The 22,544-nt window shown below is 45.4% G+C and overlaps 1 protein-coding gene across 2 annotated transcripts in view; it reads right to left on the bottom strand.

The window, feature by feature from the left end:
- BLTP2 (bridge-like lipid transfer protein family member 2) overlaps positions 1 to 21,835 on the bottom strand; it is a 32,467-nt gene extending 10,632 nt beyond the window's left edge. Inside the window, exons 1-24 of one of the 2 annotated variants that reach the window (XM_049860103.1) lie at positions 21,700 to 21,835; positions 20,730 to 20,859; positions 20,194 to 20,243; positions 19,769 to 19,916; positions 19,452 to 19,570; positions 19,158 to 19,218; positions 18,776 to 18,965; positions 18,063 to 18,186; positions 17,759 to 17,883; positions 17,435 to 17,502; positions 17,179 to 17,324; positions 16,381 to 16,499; positions 16,108 to 16,271; positions 15,661 to 15,916; positions 14,922 to 15,127; positions 5,460 to 6,552; positions 4,838 to 5,029; positions 4,494 to 4,696; positions 4,236 to 4,354; positions 3,895 to 4,115; positions 3,377 to 3,567; positions 3,076 to 3,175; positions 2,733 to 2,935; positions 1,953 to 2,247 (exon numbers count right to left, since the gene is read on the bottom strand). In XM_049860103.1, coding sequence (XP_049716060.1) covers positions 1,953 to 2,247; positions 2,733 to 2,935; positions 3,076 to 3,175; positions 3,377 to 3,567; positions 3,895 to 4,115; positions 4,236 to 4,354; positions 4,494 to 4,696; positions 4,838 to 5,029; positions 5,460 to 6,552; positions 14,922 to 15,127; positions 15,661 to 15,916; positions 16,108 to 16,271; positions 16,381 to 16,499; positions 17,179 to 17,324; positions 17,435 to 17,502; positions 17,759 to 17,883; positions 18,063 to 18,186; positions 18,776 to 18,965; positions 19,158 to 19,218; positions 19,452 to 19,570; positions 19,769 to 19,916; positions 20,194 to 20,243; positions 20,730 to 20,859; positions 21,700 to 21,767 — 4,591 coding nt within the window. In that variant the 5' untranslated portion in view covers positions 21,768 to 21,835. The remainder of the gene's footprint in view (positions 1 to 1,952; positions 2,248 to 2,732; positions 2,936 to 3,075; positions 3,176 to 3,376; positions 3,568 to 3,894; positions 4,116 to 4,235; positions 4,355 to 4,493; positions 4,697 to 4,837; positions 5,030 to 5,459; positions 6,553 to 14,921; positions 15,128 to 15,660; positions 15,917 to 16,107; positions 16,272 to 16,380; positions 16,500 to 17,178; positions 17,325 to 17,434; positions 17,503 to 17,758; positions 17,884 to 18,062; positions 18,187 to 18,775; positions 18,966 to 19,157; positions 19,219 to 19,451; positions 19,571 to 19,768; positions 19,917 to 20,193; positions 20,244 to 20,729; positions 20,860 to 21,699) is intronic. The other variant, XM_049860102.1, reaches the window with a different exon arrangement.
- Positions 21,836 to 22,544: the final 709 nt, after the last annotated feature.

Below are 22,544 nucleotides of genomic sequence, written 5' to 3'. Positions count from 1 at the left end.
GAGAATTTAATGAGATAAAAGTATTTAGCTGAGTACCTGATCCAGTAAGCAACTGGTATTATCCCAACTGCATTAACTCTTAGCTCTATTCTGACACTTCCAAATCTCCATCTCTGGCCCTGAGCTTTCAGACCCTCATTTCCAGCTGTTAGACATTACCTAGGTATCCTCTAGCACCACAAACTCAGTATGTCCATACACTACCCCAAACCTGTTTAACTTTCTATTTCTGATATTACTGCTACCAAAATGACAGTCACCAGGCTCAAACCTCAGTCATTATCCTTGTCTCTCTCCGTTTTAACGCCTTCCAACCAGTTGCCAAATCCCCTGGAGCCTATATGCACAATAATGTTTCTATCCCTCTCCCCATCTCCATTCCCACTGCCTCTACCTAGTTCAGGTCCTCATTGCCTCTTGTTGAAACCGTAATAGCTTCTCCTAACTTGTCTCCCCACCTCCAGTCTCTTCCTCTCCCCAGGCCTCCTACACACCACTGCCAGATATATCTTCCTAAAAGTAAAGCTCTAATGATGACATATCCCTATTGAAAAACCCTCAGTAGTTCCCCATGGCTACTGAATACGGACCAAAAACTCCTTAATCCTGTATGAAAGGGTTTGAAAATCTACCTCCAACTTACCTGACAAGCCTTTTATTTCACTGTTCTCCTGTATGGAAACCCTGGTGGCATAGTGGTTAAGTGCTACAGCTGCTAACCAAAAAAAGGCTGGGAGTTCGAATACACCAGGCACTCCTTGGAAACTCCATGGGGTAGTTCTACTCTGCCCTATAGGGTCGCTATGAGTTGGAATTGACTCGACGGCAATGGGTTTGGTTTTATGGCCTTTGGTTCTCCCGTATTTACTCTCTGGGCCAACCAAAACAGACTGCTCACTCTGCCTTGAACATATTGTGCTACTCCAGCTCCACTTCTGCTCAGGTTATTCCCTCTGCCCTGATTGCCCTTCCTCCCAATTCCCACATGTTCAAAGCATACCAAGCCTTCAAGGTTCAGCTCAAATGCTACTTCCTTAATAAACCCTTTCCTGATCACACTCCCTTCTTTAATCCAGTTGGAAACAACTCCTGTTGTCCTTTTATTTCTCTCTTGTAACATTTATCACTTTTTTTCTAGTTCTCAAACTCACCATAAACTTACATGGTTCTATACCTGTTTATACCTGTTACTCTCTTTTCCTAAAATGCCTTCTCCTTTCTGCCTATTGAATTCTTACTCATCTCTCAAGGCTCACCTCCATTATCATCTCTGTGAAGCCTTTCTAGACTTCTCTTCGCTGATTTAAATACTTTCCTCTGTGGACTCCCACAGTAGCCTCGAGATTCTTCAAAGCATTTTCACAATGCGATAACAATTTACATCTCTCTCCCTACCAGTTTCTGAGCTCCCCTCCGAGTACAGTGACTGTAACTTATTCATTCTTGTGACCCCAATGTCTAGGGTCATGTCTGCCACATTATAAGCCCTCAACAAAGCTAAAATGAATCAATGAATAAGTGAATGCATGAATTAAGTCTTAGCTCATCTAGGGATGATAAGCTGGTTGAGGCCAAGTAGAATGTCTTACATTCTTTCTTTATCCCTCACTGAACCTAGCTCAGTGCTTTGTGCCTGTTAAGTACTAAATAAATATTTGTTGACTAAACAAATTAATTCATCAAAACATAACTCTCTAATCTTTTGCCTCTTTCCCTTATTCATCCTGTTTTAGCCCCATTCTTCCTGGTCCTCTTTTCCCGGGCACAGGACCAGAGCCTTTAATGCCCCACATCATTGCTATTTAAGACTACGGTGCCCTTATATACAAAAGCAATAGCTTTGTTGCTAAATCTAGATGGAATCAGCCACAATTCAGTCCTTCACACTCCTGTCCTAGTTCATGTCCATGTTCTAAACCTAACCCTATGAAGTCTCATTTCCCTCAACTGACCTCCTGATGATCCTTTATCAGGCTGTCCACTGAAGCTAGGAGTGTTGACACGATGTGGGGCTTGGGCACTGGTCAGGACACCCCGCTTTGGCTTTTTGGCTGGCATCTGGGGATCAATCTTTAACCCCTTCAGGGCCTCAGTAGAGAGATTACGCTTGAGTACGGCTGCCTTTTTGTAGCCATCATATAAGCCAAAGGCAATGTCCCGATTGGTAGTTGTCCAAGAAGCCCGTAGGTCCACCAGGTGCAGCTGGTGTGTGTGGAAGGCAGGATCTGCATCCCGCGTAGAGGGCTCCTAGGAAACAGGAAGAGAGGCTCAGGGTAGCACAGAAATTCCCACCATTGCTCCTGGACCACAAATGCAGAGATAAGAGAACCTGTTCTGGGGGAGACAGGAAGACCTGGAGGAAGAAAAACTACATGGTCTTAGCTTGTGCATTACATTACATTCTAACTATACCCACTGCAATTTAAATGACTAAGAGAATTTCAATTTAAAATTCTTACCTAATTGGAAAACAAAGACAGCACCAAATAAGGTACTAGGAAAAAAGTTTTACTCTATTTCCTGAAGGGCAAGAGACTAACTTTAGAAGGAGAAGGAGGAAAGAAATTTTCAAAGACAGAGAGGCTGACACAGTTAGCCCAAGTGAGGGCACCATAAAGTAATGATTGATATATGCTCCTGTTTGCTTGGAATACAGTTAGAAACCTTACCAGAGACTTAGCCTGAAATCTACTAATATAAGCAAGGTAGAAAGAGACTGCTTCAGGTGGTACCTCCTCAGCCATTCGATTGCTGTGTCGTTGGTAGGTGAGGGAGGACAGGCTCAGCAGGTGGGTCTTTGTTATCAAGGGATCAAGGCAGTGATCAGCATTCTCTTCAGTAGGTGAGGCCATCAGGTGAACAGTCACCTGACAGAGGTCACTCACCATCTGGGTGACACTCCAGTCAGAAATGAGGCGCCGTATCACTGTACCCGCTAAGAAAAGGAGGCACACAGAGTCAATGCACACCAGTACATAAGAATAGTGTGGGACAGAAAGGGAGAAGGGGATGGAACTGAGAAAGGAAGAGGACAGGAGTTAAGCTAGGAGAAATGAAGGGAATGTTTGACCTTACCTTGAGATATAAGCCGCTGAGTGCCCCGAGTGAAGACATGGCCCTGGCTGCATTCAATCTGGATGCCCCGTTGCTGGGCAAATGAGGCCCAGTAATGCACCTGGCAGCAACACAGCATAACACTGAATGAAGGATGGCATGAAAGAGATGATTAAGAGGCCAAGTATGGGATGAGAGATGCTAGAGATGAAAGCAAGACTGGCAGCAAGAGCTAGGGCACAGGCCTAGGAAACAGCCAAAACAAGAAAACTAGGGAAGGGGAACAGAACTGAAGATGTCAGCAGGCATGTTAGAGCCTGACCTGTAGCTGGGGAAAGAGTGCAGTATAAGAAAGCTGCTTGTAGTGCTGGCCAAGTTTCTTCTTGCTGGGTTTCAGGTTGTTGAAGAGCTTTCCCCTGCAGATAGGCCTTGTGACACTAGTCCAAGTTGCCCAAAAGTTTTGCATCCAGCGCAGAGTACTGCTATATAGCAGAATTCGGGGCTGGGATATTGCTGCAAAGGAAAGGATAGATATTTCCTGGTTGTGGGCAGGACATAGCGGTGAAGCTAAATCCTTCTGTAGCTTCAGATTTTAGTGATTTAAAAAACCCAAACGGCATCTAACCTCACACTCAGTATCTTCAAAGTTCCCTTCTTTCAAGCTCTAAGTGCTTCACTTTTATCAACCCTCAAAGTCTTAGTCCCCTCCCCCCAAAAAGTTTCTAACCCAATACCTCCCTTTCCTTTTCCTATCGCCTTCCCAGAAGATCACACTGAATTCTTTAGGATCCAAGCCCATCCTCCCAGCCTTTCCTCCCCATTCCCAAGCCCAAGCCTTACAACCGCTGTGCCGAGTCAAGTCCATCTCGATGGAGAGGTTAAGGTTCTCAGAGCGGAAGGCCCGGTAGGAGTCATGGAACTGGCCCAAGGGTACCTCAGGAAGGAACTCTGGGGCCCGCAGAGTGACGCTGTGGTGATCATGGGGGTTCCCATGGCACAGCCACTGCAGGTCCAGTGTCATGCAGAGGTCAGGCAGGTGAAGGAAGCAGCAGTCGTCATACCTGCCTCACAACGGAGCCCCAGCCCTCAGTTCCTGGTCAGTCTCCTCCCCTCAGCTCTTCCCCTCTCCCTCCACCCTGAATCCCCTACCCCGTTGAGGCTCCACCCATCACTCTACTCACTTGGAGGCTGTTCTCACATTGACATCCAAGTCACCCTTGAACACAAACTGACCAGGTTTCCAATGAAAAGACAGGTGACTCCACTCCCAGTGCATATTTTCAGTTGTGTTGTATGGATCCTATAACCACCCCAAGAACTTGGTGAGATGTAAGAGAACCACTTTCATCCCCCATGTTACTACTTTTCACTCTTCCTCAATCTGCTGTACCAGGCTCCACCACACCATCCTTACACAAATAACTCCTCAGGACCCTCACCTCAGTAGCAAGCTGGTGCAGGTTCGCCTGTTCAATATCCATGTGCCAGTCCCCATGGAAGAGAAGACGGCTCTTGTCCCACCAGGGCAAGGGGGGACTGGGGTCAGCTGAGGGCTTGGTCAAGAGGTCCACAGATTGGCCAATCAGTGTCCAGGCTGGATCCCAGCATGGGCCCCACACTACGGTGTACTGGAAGATTTCCGCTAGGGTAGAGGGGCAAAGGCTTCAGCTTGTTACCCAACTTCACCTCTCTCCTCCTCCTTTACTCCAGAAGCACCTCAGCTTATCTCCCACCGCAACCATGACAAACCCTTTCAGCCAATCCACTGCCCTCCTCTACTCACAGCGGAAATCATGATAGAACTTGAGTGGAGGCATGTTCCTCTCCACTGCCACATCACCCCATGGAAGTCCCAAGTGTAGGATTTGACGCCGACGAGAGCAAGGCTGACCACTTTGCTCAGTGCCCACAAGCCGACCCGTCAGCCGCCAGTCACGGATCTCAAAAAGGTACCGAGGATAGTCTCTGATCCGAACTGTTACAGGGAAGATACACACTGGCTATTCATGGGGCTGTCTCAGCACTTTTTTTTTTTTTCCTGCCATTCCTTTTACCCAACTCTTTTTACAAAGTCAACTGAAAGAACAAGGGCTGGCAATTGGTAGCAAAGCTGAAAAACAGCACAGAGATCCTGGAGCAGAAGGTGAGAAGCACAGCACTGAGATGCAAGAGCCACACAAGCCCTAGAGATAACTGTGTTAGTTGTCCCTCTGTGTTAGTCATGCAGTTTCAGGGTGAAATTCAGGAACAGAGAAAGAGAAGAGGAGCCTACCTTTCCCACTCTGCCCACCCCAAGACAGCCACAGTTCCCAATATAATCTAGCTCCTCTCTAATCACTCAGAGAGCTCCCTGGAGCTCAGAACAGCAAACATCAGGCTCAGCAAATAAAGGAAGTGCTACTCACCAAGAAAGGTCTTAACATTGCACTTGAGCATGCGACACCACTGAATGACAAGATCTACTCCCTCAGCAGTAAAAGGGCTGCCTGGATCTAGCTCTCGAACTTGCTCCAGCACACGCTCGGGCCCGTGGAAGGAGGCATCTGCCAGAGCCACTAGCTCTAGCCCTGCCAGGCTCCAAGTGAGCAGTGCCCGGCGCATGGGTGTGTTGCCATAGAGACGACGGGATCGCTGGATGTAGATTTCAATGTTTTTGCGTTCCAAAGAGGCATACAGCTCCTCAATTTTGCGAGCTGGCAGTAACTCCCCATGCTGCTTCCGAAGGGCAGCCACTTTGGCATCCAGCAGCTGTAGCCTTTTGGCACTCTCCTTGCTTTCATCCTTCATCAGTTCATAGTTGTCACGAAGTTTCACCTCAAAAATGTCATCCAGGAAGACCCATGAGAAGTGCTGAACCTTCAGGAGCAGATCAGGTGGGAGGAGGGCAGGGCTTGGCGAGGCCTGAGCATGAGTCCCTCGATGCAGGCCTTTCAGCCATTTCTGAACTCCCACGGCCTCATCCAGAGTTCGAGAGAAGTCATATTGATAAGGAAACTCGACTGAGACTGAGCCCAAGGAGAGAAGCCAAACACTGTTCCGGAGGGTCTGCAGCACAGGGAAGGGGTTCCGGTGGAGGATCATCTCCTCCAGCTCAGGCAGCAGCTGTACCTCCACCTCCTTGAAGTTGAAGATACTATTGCCATCAAAGCCAGCAGCCAGCTCTGGGCAGTAAGCCTGTAGTGAGCCCCCATGCCGGCTCAGCGACACACTCTCCGCTGCCAGGGTAATGAACTTGTCCTCGGCCACAAAAGCTGTAAGTTTGGCTGTGCTCACCTCTAGTGTCAGGTTCAGTGGCCGCTTTGGAGGGGATGGCTCAAAGGGGCGGCCTTCTGGCTCTGAAGTGGTCTCTGGAGTCTCTGGAGCAAGAGGTAGAACAGTTTCAGGGAACAGAGTGGCCCTTAACAGATCTCGGCACTGCAGGGTGGCCAGGACATGCTGGTACAGATACATGTGGTCTGGGGGGCTCCAGAGTAAGGTGAGCCCTGCACCACACTGAACCTTTAGGGAACAAGAAAAACGCATCTGTCAGTCACCATGTTAGGAAACAGTAGAGGAGTCAGGGATTAATATGCACGCATACCTGGCTCAAAAAGTCTTTCCTGAGTAACCACATTAATTACTCCCTGGCTTTGTTCCCCTTGGTGCTAATGTGCTGACCTAACAGTTCTATAATATCTTATATTTAAGAGCATTTTTAAGTCTTCCTCAACTGGATTCCAAATTATCTGAGAGGAGGGGCCGTATGTTCTAATTCTTTGGTATCCAATCATCTGGCTTTATTGTTTCCTTTCGTAAGTTCTCTTTCCGTATCACCACACTCTGTCTAGTAACCATGGCAGTAATCAATTTGAAAACATTTCATGCATTCATTGCTTTTTGACTTAATTCTTAAAAGGTAGTATAAAAAGTACTGCTCATACAAGTCCGTATAGCACTTGACTTATGTGAAACTATGCCTCAAGGAAGGGAAGAGTCCTTGTTAGCCTGAAAAATACAGTCAGTTCTGCACAGCTAAGTGGATTGAGAGAATTAAAATTCCAGGATAGAAAAATTCCCACAAGTTCCAGCCTCTATAAAGGAAACTCTTCAGTTTCCAAAGGAAAGGTGAAATCCAGCAAGCAGGAATCTGATACCCTGATGAGAAAGACATTGGAAAGCCCCTGAAAACCAGCCAGTTCCTCCATCATCCAATCCCTTGCAGCTGTTTAATGAACTGAGTGCTTCATCAAAATGACACCTTAATGGTGATGATTAAACAACATGAACGTAATTAATGTCATTGAACTGTACATGTGAAGATTACAGAAATGAAGAATGTTCTCTTACCTATAGACTAACCACATTAAAAAAAAATTAAAAACACTAATTAAAAATAAAAGATACTTGGCTATAATTTTTATTAAAAGCCCCCCTTTTTTTTTTTTTTTGGAGTTACACACTGAAATATTTACAGCTAAAATTAATTATATCTGGTATCCGCTTCAAAATAATCCTGGGAGACATTCAGGTAGCTTACAGATACATGAGGAAATGTTCATGATCATCAGCCATTAGAGAAATGCAGATCAAAACTACAATGAGATTTCATCTCACTCCAACAAGGCTGGCATTAATCCAAAAAACACAAAATAATAAATGTTGGAGAGGCTGTGGAGAGAGTAGAACACTTCTACACTGCTGGTGGGAATGTCAAATGGTACAACCACTTTGGAAATTGATTTGGCACTTCCTTAAAAAGAAATAGAACTACCATACAATCCAGCAATCCCACTCCTTGGAATATATCCTAGAGAAATAAGAGCCTTTACATGAACAGATACATGCACACCCATGTTTACTGCAGCATGCTTTACAATAGCAAAAACGTGGAAGCAACCAAGGTGCCCATCAACGGTTGAATGGATAAATAAATTATGGTATATTCACACAACCGAATACTACACATCGATAAAGAACAGCGAGGAATCTGTGAAATATTTCATTAACATGGAGGAATCTGGAAGGCACTATGCTGAGTGAAATTCGTCAGTTGCAAAAGGACAAATATTGTACAAGACCACTATTATAAGAACTTGAGACATAGTTTAAACTGAGAAGAAAACATTCTTTTGTGGTTATGAGAGGGGGGAGGGAGGGAGCATGGCAGAGGGGCATTCACTAATTAGATAGTAGATAAGAACTACTTTAGGTGAAGGGAAAGACAGCACACAATACAGGGGAGGTCAGCACAATTGGACTAAACCAAAAGCAAAGAAGTTTTCTGAATAAACTGAATGCTTCGAAGGCCAGCATAGCAGGGGCAGGGGTCTGGGGACCATGGTTTCAGGGGACATCTAAGTCAATTGGTATAATAAAATCTATCAACAAAACATTCTGCATCCCACTTTGAAGAGTGGCATCTGGGGTCTTAAACGCTAGAAAGCAGCCATCTAAGATGCATCAATTGGTCTCAACACACCTGGATCAAAGGAGAATGAAGAACACCAAGGACACAAGATGATTACGAGCCCAAGAGACAGGAAGGGCCACATGAACCAGCAACTACATCATCCTGAGACCAGAAGAACTAGATGGTGCCCGGCTACAACCGATAACTGCCCTGACAGGGAACACAACAGAAAATCCCTGAGGGAGCAGGAGAGCAGTGGGATGCAGACTCCAAATTCTCATAAGACCAGACTTAATGGTCTGACTGAGACTGCAAGGACCGCGGTGGTCATGGCCCCCAGACCTTCTGCTGCCCCAGGACGAGAACCATTCCCGAAGCCAACTCTTCAGACATGGCTTGGACTGGACAATGGGTTGGAGAGGGATGCTGGTGAGGAGTGAGCTTCTTGGATCAGGTGGACGCTTAAGACTATGTTGGCATCTCCTGCCTGGAGGGGAGATGAGAGGGTGAAGGGGGTTAGAAGCTGGCGATAAGGACACGAAAAGAGAGAGTGGCGGGAGACAGCAGGCTGTCTCATTAGGGGGAGAGTAATTGGGAGTGTGTAGCAAGGTGTATATGGGTTTTTGTGTGAGAGACTGACTTGATTTGTAAACTTTCACTTAAAGCACAATAAAAATTATTTTAAAAATAATAATAATAATAATTCTGGAGCTGGGTGCAGAGGAGATTGGTGGGAGTATTGCTGAAGTAAGTTGGTCATGAGTGGGTAATTACTGAAGCTGATTATGGACGCATTAAGTTCATGTATTCTCTCTAGTTTCATATGTATTTAAAATTTCATAATAAAAAGTTAAAAACATACAGAACACCCCAGATAAGTAAAGCATTACTGAAAAGAAAGAACAAAGTGGGAGGCCTCACACCACGTGATTTTAGAACCTATTATACCGCCACAGTAGTCAAAACAGCCTGGTACTGGTAAACAACAGATACATAGACCAATGGAACAGAATTGAGAATCCAGACATAAATCCATCCACCTATAAGCAGCTGACATCTGGCAAAGGCCCAAAGTCAGTTAAATAGGGAAAAGACAGCCTCTTTAACAAATGGTGCTGGCGTAACTACATAACCATCTGCAAAAAAAATGAAACAAGACCCATACCTCACTCCACACACAAAAACTAACTCAAAATGGATCAAAGACCTAAATATAAAATCTAAAATGATAAAGATTATGGAAGAAAAAATAGGGACAATGATAGGAGCCCTAACACACGGCATAAACACTATACAAAACATTACTAACAATGCACAAACAGAAGAGAAACTAGATAACTGGGAGCTCCTAAAAATCAAACACTTATGCTCATTCAAAGACTTCACCAAAAGAGTCAAAAGACAACCTACAGACTGGGAAAAAATTTCTGGCTACGACAAATCTGATCAGCATCTAATCTCTAAAATCTACAAGATACTGCAAAACCTCAACAACAAAAAGACAAATTAGCCAATTAAAAAATAGGCAAAGAATTCATTCTATGAAGCCAGTATAACCCTGATACCAAAACTAGGCAAAGACACCACAAAAAAAGGAAATTACAGACCAATATCTCTCAAGAATATAGATGAAAAAATTCTCAACAAAATTCTAGCCAAAAGAATTCAGCATCATATCAAAAAAATAATACACCATGACCAAGTAGTATTCATACCAGGTACGCAAGGAGGGCTCAACATTAGAAAATCAATCAATGTAATCTACCACATAAATAAAAAGAAAGAAAAGAATCACATGATCATCTCAATCGACACAGAAAAGGCATTCAACAAAGTCCAACACCCATTCCTGATAAGAACTCTCAAAAACATAGGTATAGAAGTGAAATTTTTCAACATAATAAAGGGCATCTATACAAAACCAACATCATTCTTAATGGAGAGAAGCTGAAAACATTCCCCTTGAGAAAAGGAACAAGACAAGGATGCCCTTTATCACCACTCCTATTCAACATTGTGCTGGAAGTTCTAGCTAGAACAGTAAGGCAAGAAAAAGAAGTAAAGGGCATCCAAACTGGTAATGAACAGTTAAACTTTCCCTCTTTGTGGATGATATGATACTATACATAGAAAACCCAAAGACTCCATGGGAAAACTACTGGTACCAATAGATTCAGCAGAGTAGCATGATACAAGATAAAACATACAAAAATCAGTTGGATTCCTATACACCAATAAAGAAGATGATGAAAAGGAATTCACGAAAACAATACCATTTATAATAACCCCTAAAAAAATAAAATACTTATGAATAAATCTAACCAGGGATGTAAAAGACCTATACAAAGAAAACTACAAAACACTACTGCAAAAAACCAAAACAGATCTACATAAGCGGAAAAACACACCAAGGTCATGGATAGCTAAGAGTCAGCATTGCGAAAACGACAATTCTACCCAAAGCAATTCACAAATACAATGCAATCCTGATCCAAATACCAACAACATTCTTTAAAGAGATGGAAAAACTTACTAACTTTATATGGAAAGGGAAGAAGCCCCAGATAAGTAAAGCACTACTGAAGAAGAAGAATAAAGTAGGAGGACTCACACTACCTGACCTCAGAACCTACTATACAGCTACAGTAGTCAAAACAGCCTGGTACTGGTACAACAACAGATATACTGACCAGTGGAACAGAACTGAGAAGCCAAATGTAAATCCAACCACCTATGGTCACCTGATCTTTGACAAGGGCCCAAAGTGCATCAAATGGGCAAAAGACAGTGTTTTTTAACAAATGGTGCTGGCAAAACTGCATGCCCATCTGCAAAAAAATGAAGCAGGACCCATATCTTCCACCATATACAAAAGCTAACTCAAAATGGATCAAAGACCTAAACATAAAGCCAAAAACAATGAAGTTCATAGAAGAAAAAATAGGATCTATGCTAGAGGCCCTAATACACCATATTAACAAGATACAAACCACAACCAACAACACAAAATCTCCAGAAAGTAAGCTAGATAACTGGGATCTTCTAAAAATTAAACACTTATGCTCATCAACAGATTTCACCAAAAGAGTAAAAAGACAACCTACAGGCTGGGAAAAAATTTTTGGCTATTATACATCAGACAAAGGTCTAATCTCTAAAATCTATAACAAAACCCAACACCTCTACGACAAAAAGACAATAATCCAATTAAAAAATGGGCAAAGGAAATGAACAGACACTTCACCAAAGAAGACATTCAAGCAGCCAACAGACATGAGGAAATGCTCCTGATCACTAGCCATTAGGGAAATGCAAATTGAAACCACAGTGAGATACCATCTCATTCCAACATTACTGGCACAAATTAAAAAAACAGGAAATAACAAATGTTGGAGAGGCTGCAGAGAATGCAAAATGATACAACCACTTTGGAAAATGATATGGCGCTTCCTTAGAAAGCTAGAAATAGAAATACCACATGGTCCAGCAACACCACTCCTAGGAATATAACCTAGAGAAATAAGAGTCATCACATGAATAGACATATGCATACCCATGTTCACTGCAGCATTGTTCACGATAGCAAAATGATGGAAACAACCTAGATGTCCATTAACAGATGAATGGATAATCAAACTATGGTACATACAAACAATGGCGTATTACGCAATGATAAAGAACAACAATGAATCCATGAAGCATATCTCATAACATTGATAAATCTGGGGAATGTTATGCTGAGTGAAATAAGTCAATCACAAAAGGAAAAATATTGTATGAGACCATTACTGTAAAAACTCATAAGAAGGTTTACACACAAAAAGAAACCATCTTTGATGGTTACAAGGAAGGGGAGGGGAGGAGTAGGGATGGAAAAACACTAAATAGACAATAGACAAGTGGTAACTTTGGTGAAGGGTAAAACAGTACACAATACTGGGGAAGCCAGCACAACTTGTACAAGGCAAGGTATGGAAGCTCCATAGACACATCCAAACTCCCTGAGGGGCCAAATTGCTAGGCTTAGGGCTACAGGGACCATGGTCTTGGGGAACATCTAGCTTAGCTAGCATAACACAGTTTATAAAGAAAATGTTCTACATTCTACTTTAGTCTTAAAAGCCTGTGAGCGGCTACCTAGGATACTCCACTGGTTTCATCCTTTCAGTAGCAAGGAAGAATGAAGAAAAGTAAAGATACAAGAGAAAAATTAGTCCACAGGGCTAATGGACCACATCTACCACAGCCTCCACCAGACTGAGTCCAGTACAACTATATGGTGCCTGGCTACCACCACTGACTGCTCTGACAAGGATCATAATAGAGGGTCCTGGACAGAGCTGGAGAAAAATGTAGAACAAAATTCTAATTCAAAAAAGAAAGACCAGACTTGCTGGCCTGACAGAAACTGGAGAAACCCTGAGAGTATGGCCCCTGGACACTGTTTCAGCTCAGTACTGAAGTCACTCCTGAGGTTCACCCTTCAGCCAAAGATTAGACAGGCCCATAAAACGAAACAAGACTAAAGAGGCACAACAGCCCAGGGGCAGGGACAAGGAGGCAAGAGGGAACAGGAAAGCTGGTAATAGGGAACCCAAGGTTGAAAAGGGAGAGTGTTGACATGTTGTGGGGTTGGTAACCAACGTCACAGAACAATGTGTATACTGACTGTTTAATAAGAAACTAGTTTGTTCTGTAAAACTTTAAAGTACAATAAAAATATTCTCTAAAAAAATGAAATAAAAGGTCATTGGGGATAGAAAAAAAAATGGGCAAAGGGTATGAACAGGCACCTCACCAAAGAAGACATTCAGGTGACTAACAGATACATTAGGAAATGCTCACAATCATTAGCCATTAGAGAAACGCAGATCAAAACTACAATGAGATACCATTTCACCCCAACAAGGCTGGCATTAATCCAAAGAACACAAAATAATAAATGTTGGAGAGGCTGTGGAGAGACTGGAACATTTATACACTGTTGGTGGGAATGTAAAATGGTACAACCACTTTGGAAATCAATTTGGCACTTCCTTAAAAAGCTAGAAGTACCATATGATCCAGCAATCCCACTCCTTGGAATAGATCCTAGAGAAATAAGAGCCCTCGCACAGATACATGCAACACTGTCTACAATAACAAAAAGATGGAAACAGCCAAGGGGCCCATCAGCAGATGAATGGATAAACAAATTATGGGATACTCACACAACGGAATATTACACAACAATAAAGAACAACAATGTATCTGTGAAATATCTCATAACATGGAGGAACCTGGAAGGCACTATGCTGAGTGAAATTAGTCAGTCACAAAAAGATAAATATTGTACAAGACCACTATTATAAGAACTCAAGAAAAGGTTTAAACACAGAAGAAAACGTTCTTTGATGTTTATGAGGGTGGGGAGGTAGGGAGAGGGGTATTCCCTAGGGAGATAGTAGACTAGAATTAGTTTAGGTGAAGGGAAGGACAATACACAGTATGGGGAAAGTCAGCATAACTAATTCCAAAGCTAAGAAGTTTCCTGAATACAAGCAAACACTTCAAGGGACAGAGTAGCAGGGGCAGGGGTCTAGAGACCATGGTTTCAGGGGACATCTAGGTCAACTGGCATTACAAAGTATATTAAGAAAATGTTCTGCATCCCAATTTGGTGAGTGGCGTCTGGGGTTTTAAAGGCTGGCAAGTGGCCATCTAGGGTGCATCAGTTGGTCTCAACCCACCTGGAGCAAAGGAGAATGAAGAACACCAACAACACAAGGAAAACGTTAGTCCAAGAGAAAGAAAGGGCCACATAAACTACAGACTCCATCAGCCTGAGACCAGAAGAACTAGATGGGGCCCAGCTACCACCAATGACTGCCCTGACAGGGAACACAACAGAGAATCCCTGATGGAGCAGGGGAAAAGCAGGATGCAGACCTCAAATTCTAGTAAAAAGACCAGACTTAGTGGTCTAAGACTGGAGGGACCCCAGAGGTCAAGGCCCCTGCACTCTTTTTTAGCCCAAAAGTAAAACCATTTCCAAAGCCAACTCTTTAGAGATAGACTGAACTATAAGACATAAAAAATACTGGTGAGGAGTGTGCTTCTTAGCTCAAGTAGACACATGAGACTATGTGGGCAGCTCCTTTCTGGAGGCAAGCTGAAAAGGCAGAGGGGGACAGGAGCTGGTTGAATGGACACGGGAAATACAGGGTGGCGATAAGGAGTGTGCTATGACATTGTAGGGAGAGCAACTATGGTCACATAACAACGTATGCATAAGTTTTTGTATGAGAAACTGACTTGAATTGTAAACTTTCACGTAAAGCACAATTAAAAAAAAAAAAAGCACAGAACAAGCCAGAATAAAAAGGACCCGGGTATCCCATTTCTCATGAGATGAGAGTCACAGGACTCAAAGGATTAAGAAATGCTCTAAGCCTCAGGAAAAACCAATCTAGCCCCACCCTCCCCACAGAAGCGGTACCTCTAGAGAGCGGATGCTGCTGTGATAGGTGACGGAGAGCATGGAGAGGCTGAGCACTGGAGTGGGGATGTCAGGAGCCTTGCAACAAGGCTGCATCTTCTCTGTAATCGACTTCACCAGAGCAAGCACAAGTCCTTGAATACCCACGGTGGACGTCTCAGCACTGCCCAGGACGGTCAGCGTGTCCAGTCGGACCTCCGAAGCACCTAGCATCCAGAAACCATATCGGCCTTGGTTCCCAGTGCTCAAACAGCAACTGTAGTCCTCACTCTCCTTTCTTACCTATTTACCCCTCACTCCAATTATCTTTATTCCCTACACCTCCCTAAGTTCATTCCATATGCTTTAGAGAAACTGTTCCTTTCCCATCTTAACTAAATCTGGCAAGGCCAGAGAAGTTCCCTAACTCCTACAAATTGCCCAGAGATATATCAGTTATTCTCCAGAATTAAACACACAAGAAAATAAATTAAAAACTACATGGGTTTCATTCTGTCCACCACATTAAGGTAAAGTATTTGTCCTATATTATCTTGCTTAATGCTTTGCCTTTCATGAGCCCTTAAAGAATATCGAGGAGCCCAAGAGTTATTTATGCAAGAACTCCTAGCATCTTTTGCCTCTAGCTTAGAAAAATTTCAAATAATCATCTTCATTAAACAAGAAGGTACAGACTGAATCAGCATAGCTGCTTAGGTCACAAACTACCCACTTCAGTACAGTTTCCTGCCCCACTTACCCACCGGGGCAGAAAGGGTGAACAAATTCATATCCTCCACCTTCAAGTCCACCTTCCACAATAATACAGATTCCCCAGATGAAGCCTCCCTAGAGACAGCTGGACTCTCAGACTGTAGGCCCATCAAGGATAAGATCCGAGAGAGACACTGGGCACAGGTATCTGATGCCTCCACCTGCAATCCTCGGATGGTACAATCAAGAAAGAGAGTATCCGACTGGGTGCTGGACAGGCCCAGAGGCTGATTATAGCTACCCTAGAAAAAAAGCAGAGACTCTAGTAGAAATATGCAGATGCATAGTTCTATGATATCCTGATAAAAACTTAAGCACCTATTTTCACCACAAAAAAAAAAAAAACTTAAGCATCGCCTGCTGCCAACAACATGCCCAGTGCTCTTAAGCGTGACAGGATAAGAAAACTATTCACCAAAGCTTCCCCACCTACCTGTAATGTGAAAGAGTCTAGAACAAGTGCTTCACCCCAAACATGCATATTGGGTGGGTGGGGTGCCCGCTGAATGTGGGAGTCACTGCCCACACGCCAGCAGAGGTGGTCCACAGTTAGTACACCCCGCTGATGGATGCTTTGTGGCCTCAGGTGCTGGTAATCTGAACAAAAATGGTAGGAAAGAGAAGTGCTATGCAGCCACTGTGTCCATCAGCTGGGCCTAGCTCTGCTAGTGGACAGATTCTATTCTTTTCCATTCCAAAGTCTTACCCACAGAGATGGAATTGAATCCCAAGGCAAAAGGTGGTGTATCTCCAAGCTGAATGGAAATGTTCACATTAGAGACGGAGGTGCTAAAGATGATGGGAGCCAGAATCTGAGGGAAGGTTCTGCACAGGGAAAAGACATCATTGTTTGATTAGCAAAGAACTGTAGCTTTCTACTATGGAATGGATTCTGGAAGCTCGCGAAACTCAGGGTGAGAATTTAAGAGTCTGTTGTGATTCTCAGGCTGGGATGCAACTAGAAAACAAACAGCTTAACTCATCAGCTCACTGCTACTACCAATGGTAACCTGGAGGCACCCAGAGAGATGTTAGGTTGAGCCACACGAAATTCCCATTTTCACGGGTCAAAAATGGTTGAACCTCAGCAAGAGCGTATGATTCAACCTAATCCAACCAAGGAGCATCACTCTCAGACCATTTATCTGAAAGTTCCATACGAGGCAGAATGCAGCACTACGCAAAGACAGATACGGCACTGCTGACCTGATGCTGCCACCTTCTAAGTTAAGGCAGGTAAAATATTACCATTTAAGTTCAGTTCAATCAATGTTTGTGTATAACAAAGTGCTGTGCTGGGCACCGAGGTCACAAAAATGAAGAGGACATCATTTTGCCATCAACGAGTCTAGTTTAATGGGGAAGGTATAGAAAACAGGACGGCTATTGAGTCTGAGATTTAGAGAAATCAACCAAATATATACTTAACACGAGATGCCACTTTGGACCAAAAGAATCCAGAGATGCACCTGGTAAGGAGGTCGGTGAAAAAGATTATGCTGACCTTTTTTTCTTTCGCTTAGGAACAGATGAACTAGACCCTTGGGTCTCCAGTTCTAGCATGTTCAGCCAGTGAGAGAATTCCTGGTGCCGGTAGTGAATGATACAGGTGTTCAGAACCACGGAGGCTGAGAGATCAATGGTAGTCACCTGAAATGAGAAGACCAGAACTGTGGGTTTGGGTTTTACTTTGTTAACTCACATTGCAATGATGTAGGGAGAAGGCAAAGAAATGATTCCCGGGACTACGGTCATCACACCTGCACACTAGCCTTGAGGGAGCTGAGGCAGACAATGCGCTGGCGGCTCTGGGACAGCAACAGTCCATCTGCAAGAGGCCAGAGGGCAGGTCAGAGAATACTGGCAGGCCAAAAGGTAAAACTAGGAGAGCATCAGAGGCAGACCAGGAGATGAACAGACTGTCACTAACACCATGAGTTGGGGCTATTTTCTCTCAGTATATTCCCTCCTCCCCCTCTCCAGTTAACATTGATATTAAATTAAGAAGACCATCTGGGGCATGGAGGAGGAGAAATATCTGGTTCTCTCTTTCTCCCTCAGTACCAGTATCCCCACCCATGAACCTTCCAGCAGGAGTTCAATGCTCATCTGTGCCATATCAGAGTTTGCTGTAAAGCTTCGAAGAGGCAGCTGATCCTCATCACGGTGGTATAGGAAATGCAGCAGCTTCAGCGTCCAATTCAGGTGCCTGGACCAGAGACAGATTTGGGGTCAGAAAGGCATGGAATGCTATTCTCTTCAGAGAGGCTTCCTACCCCCTTTCTCTCCAGAGGCAAGCCCAGTACAGCTATAACGCTGGTTTATGGAGACCCCAGCATACAGCTCCCCCTACCACTCCCTACACTTCTATGTCAAGTGAGGCCTCACCTCTTTTGACTATTCATCGACAGCACCACATTGATGCCCTCCATCTTCACCTTAACCTGCTCTGGCAGCTGCTGGAGGAGGTGTAGGCCAGGCAGAGTTGGCTCTGCCAAGTTTTCTGTCACCTCTGAAAAGATGAATGAATAATATGACAGCCATCAATCCTTAACACTCAATCTCCCAAAATCCCCTGCCTTTTTTGGCCAAATACTCTCACATACAGCAGGCTAAGCAAATGCCCAAGCTTAGGCCAGAAGTCGAATACCCCAGAGATCCAGACACCTACTGTACTTCCTCCAGAGACTCTAAAGCTACAGTATAGGAAGGCAGGTTGGCATAATGGAAAGAATATGGACTTTAGGGCCAAACAATTTAAACTCCATTTTTACTACTGACTTACTATGTGACCTCCGGCAAGTTATCTATCTAACCTTCCTAGGCTTCAGTCTCCCCATCTGTGAAATGCTGAGGACTTAGCAAGAAAATATAAATAAAACATGTAGTATAGCACCTAACTCATGATAGGTGCCCACTAAATGTTAGTTCCTTCACTCACCACAAGCAAATGCCCCGTTTCCTCTAGCTACTCTCTGGCTCAAAGGACATGGTTATTAACAACTCACACCTAAATGAGTAGTGAGACCACTATTTTTTAATACTCCCAAAATAAACCCTGATAATAGGACAGCCAAAAAGCTCACTGATTAGGGCTTTACCTGGACAAGGGACAGGCTTAAGAGCCAGGCTTGGCCCCTGGCACAGCAGCTGACTGTGGAAGAGGCCCTCATGCAGTTCAGCATGGTGTGTCCACACACCCACAGTGATAGCCTTCAGCTGCCGACTGCTGATGCCCAGTTCTAGACACAGGTTCAGCGTCAGCGAGAGCTCCGCTAGGCAGGTGTCCTCCTGTAGAGAGGATAAGCCTCTAAGGTGTGTGTGTAAGGATTTGAGAGGTTTAGGTGAAAATGTGGTCTGGAACACTGGGCACTGCCATGAGAGAACTCTGTAAGGACACAAAAACTAGGATGTAAGCCCTAAGCTCCTTGATACCTATGCCCAGGAGGGAATAAGGCATCTGAATGACCACGACATACTCACCAACTGGCCACTCTTCAGGACTTTGCTGTTGATCTTACTTAGGCTCATCTTACAGTCTAGCCTGGGAAAGGAAAAAAATTGGAGCACTTGGTCCCTTTCCTCACTATTTACCTCCAATCAGGCTCTGCTGGCTGGAAGGGACAAGGCAAGCAGAAGTACCTAAGCTTAGCCTCTTCTCAAGCTGCACAGAATGAGAACTTGACATCTTGATAAGGAAGCCCTGACATCCACCCATCCTGAAGCAACCCTAAGGCCAGAATAAAACTACCAGTCCCTCTTATACCAGGTACTTACCTTTTCCCATCACTATCCAAAAGAAGGCTGCTTCCACTGATTTGAATGTGCCACAAAGATTCAGAGGTAGCCACCTTGAGAACCATGATGTTTATTGTCTCTACATGAATGGAGAATAGCTGAACGAAGAAGCAAAGATGAACGATAATAAATGTCAAGGCACCATCTTCCTTCCCAGCTAAGAAGGAGCAGAAAGTGAGAGGCAGCTCTTAACATCATTCCCCAAAATTAGTGGAAAAATCCACCCACGAACTGGCCACTTTGTACAGTCTAGCCAGCCTTAGAACAGTCCAAGAAAGTGGGACAAGACATCTCACCTGGCAGAAGATCTTCAATAAGGATGGGCTGAGAGGCAGCTCCTTTTGATCCACCCCAGTGCTCCGGGAGAATGGGGCAGACAGGCCAGAAACCCTCTGTAGGTCCGTTCTGATCCGCACTTCCCCAAAGCACAATGCCACATAGTGTCTGCCCAGAGGAGAGACCTTGCTGCCACCAGATCCATCCCTTCCATTGCAGTCCCCGCCCTCACATTCCTTCTCCCATTCTCCCTGGAAATATAGCTCAAGTCATGTGACAGTCTCACAGCAGTTGTCAGTATCTCTCACCAGTTTTTATACAACCAGGCTAAAAGAGAGATTTCAGCAAGAACCCACCTCTTTTCCTTGGCCTGTGAAGCTTCTGTAGAAGAATCCCAACCCCGAAATACTCCCCAAGAAGGTTACTGAGGACATACGGTACTCACGGCAGATCATGGCTAAGAAGTTTGCTGGAAATCCGCAGGCTATCAATTTCCTAAAATAGTGTGGGAAAAGCGTTTTTACACTAGCTTTAGGTAAGCCATGAGCAGTTTAACAAGGAGAGATTCTGGGTCATAAAAAAGGAGGAAGCAGTACAATTCATTCCACAAAATACACCCCATTCCATTTCCACTGGCTTTCTCTTCTCAACACTTAGCTGTCTTGCTCCTCACAATGACATTAGTTGAACTTGCTTAGTATTTTTCTTTCAAGGGTATGTTGTTCTGTTTCCTCTCAAATTAGAAAAGTAAGTTGTTCTATTTCCTGTTATCTTTCTTCTGTGCTTTTCTTCTATATCTTTCTTATGTGCCGCGGACACTCTGTGCCCTATATGCATTTTTAACAACCAACTTACATCAATCCCAGTGTTACCACGCTAATTTAAGATCACTTTGGCAAAGAGATGGCAAGGCCAGGGTTAACTAGGAAAACTACCAGGATTAAAAAAAAAAAAAAGCCCAGTAAGTTCCCCAGAACTTACCACTGTTTGCTGATGCTGCAAAAACTTAAGACTGACATTGTGGATCTCAAAAAAACCAAAAGAGCCGATCTTCAGCTCCACCTGCAGCTTCTGCTGACACCACTTGGTGGCCAACCGGACCACAAGCCACCTGCCGAAAAATTTCTGTTAGTTCCTAGGACCCTCTTCCATTATGGCTTCCCACACCCCTTGATGGTCCTAAAAAGACCTTGCAAAGGGTCATTCCTGAAGCTGGAACTTTTGGGCAACTCTCCTCTCTCTCAAAATACCACTCTGTCCCACACATTCAGCCACGCTGATGAGATCCTAACTCCCACGATCCCCTCCACCCAGGCGAAACCAGACAAACTAAGCTGGAGGTGAAGAAAGCAATTCCTCAAAACCTGAGGAACCCCAGAGGCAGTGAAAAGAGGGCCCAACATGAATCAAAACAGGCGGCCGGGCCAGATGTGTCAGATAAGCCGTCACATACGCCCCCAGAGGGTCTCTGCCCCGGCCCCGCCCTCCAGACAGGTGTCTGCAAGAAGGCACTGTGGGCTCTGACCTGGCCAGCTCACAAGCCGCTTTCCCCTGGGCAACAGACCTCTAGCTCCCGTTCCCCAGGCGAGGCTGCAGGTGCCCTTCGCGCTCGATGAAGGGGACACTCAGGTGTGTGGAAGGAGAAAGGAAGACCCCCGAGTCGGGACCCCTCCTCACACACACACCGCTTCAGCTCCCAGCCCCAGCATCTCCTCAGGCCCCGCCCGCTGCCTCAGTCTCCCCCACTGCCAGCCCCCCTCGGTCAGCCCGGGCCACGCTTCCCCCCCACCCCTCCCCTGGCCGCGAGCCACCTCTTCGGTCCCTCTCCCTCCACCTCCTGCGCGCGGTCCCAGTCAGCCCCCTCCCCCTCCGTGCCCCTCTTTCCAGGGAGCGCCCCTTCTCAGTCCCTCGTCCTCCTCCTCCCCCTCCGCCATGGCTGGGAGCCCCGCACCGGCCTATGAAGAGGGCGCCGAGTGCAACCAGCAACAAGGCCAACAGCGCAAAGCAGAACACCAGCATTTCGGCCCCTGCCCGGCCAGGCCAGGCTCCGGCCCCCGCCCTGCCGGGCCCCCCCCACTCCCGCCAGCCGGTTCAGCCCGGCGCCGCCGCGGGCCAACCAGCCGCACGCGCAGGGGTAGCGCCGCGCAGGGAGGAGTCGGCGCGCGCACGCCCCGCCCCCCGCAGCCAGCCAGCCAGCCAGCTGTCTCCCTCCCCCGCCCAGCCGGGCGCTCGCGACCCGCGGGGGCCGACCAGCTGCGTGCGCGAAGGCAAGGAGTGGCTCCGAGAGGTGAGCAGCGGGAAGCGGACCACTAGCCGACGCGCACGTCCAGCCCCGGGGCGCTCGCGGTGGTCCTCCGGACTGCCAAACCCGGGCCTGTCACTCGGTCTGGAGGTGAATCCGGCTAGCTCATTTCGGCCGCGTTGAGAGTTCCGTTTTCGAAACATTCATTTCCCGGAAGAGTTAAGAGTCTGTTTGGGTCGCTTAGGGCCTGGACTGAGGGTACCGCGGAAGTTACATCCCTGGGTCGTACTTAGTAGCAGTCCTATCTTACTCAGGGACCCTGTCTCAAAAGTCCTGGGGAGGAAACCAAGAGGTAACTAAAAGGTTTCAAAATCCCATTTCATTCCGCCAACAAAGGAAACCCATGAGTTTTTTTAATTTACGGCTTGAATGTTGTTCTGGTCAATTAATATGTATTGATCTATCGTGCGTGTGAGGAGTCCCTGGATGGCGCAAACTGTTAAGCTCTGCACTACTAGCCGAAAGGTTGGTGGTTTGAACTCACCCAGAAGTGC

The sequence above is a fragment of the Elephas maximus genome, chromosome 19, assembly GCF_024166365.1.
Source record: "Elephas maximus indicus isolate mEleMax1 chromosome 19, mEleMax1 primary haplotype, whole genome shotgun sequence".
NCBI lineage: Eukaryota > Metazoa > Chordata > Mammalia > Proboscidea > Elephantidae > Elephas > Elephas maximus.
Note: the sequence above shows the minus strand (reverse complement) of the source record. Positions and strands in the feature narration are given on the sequence as shown.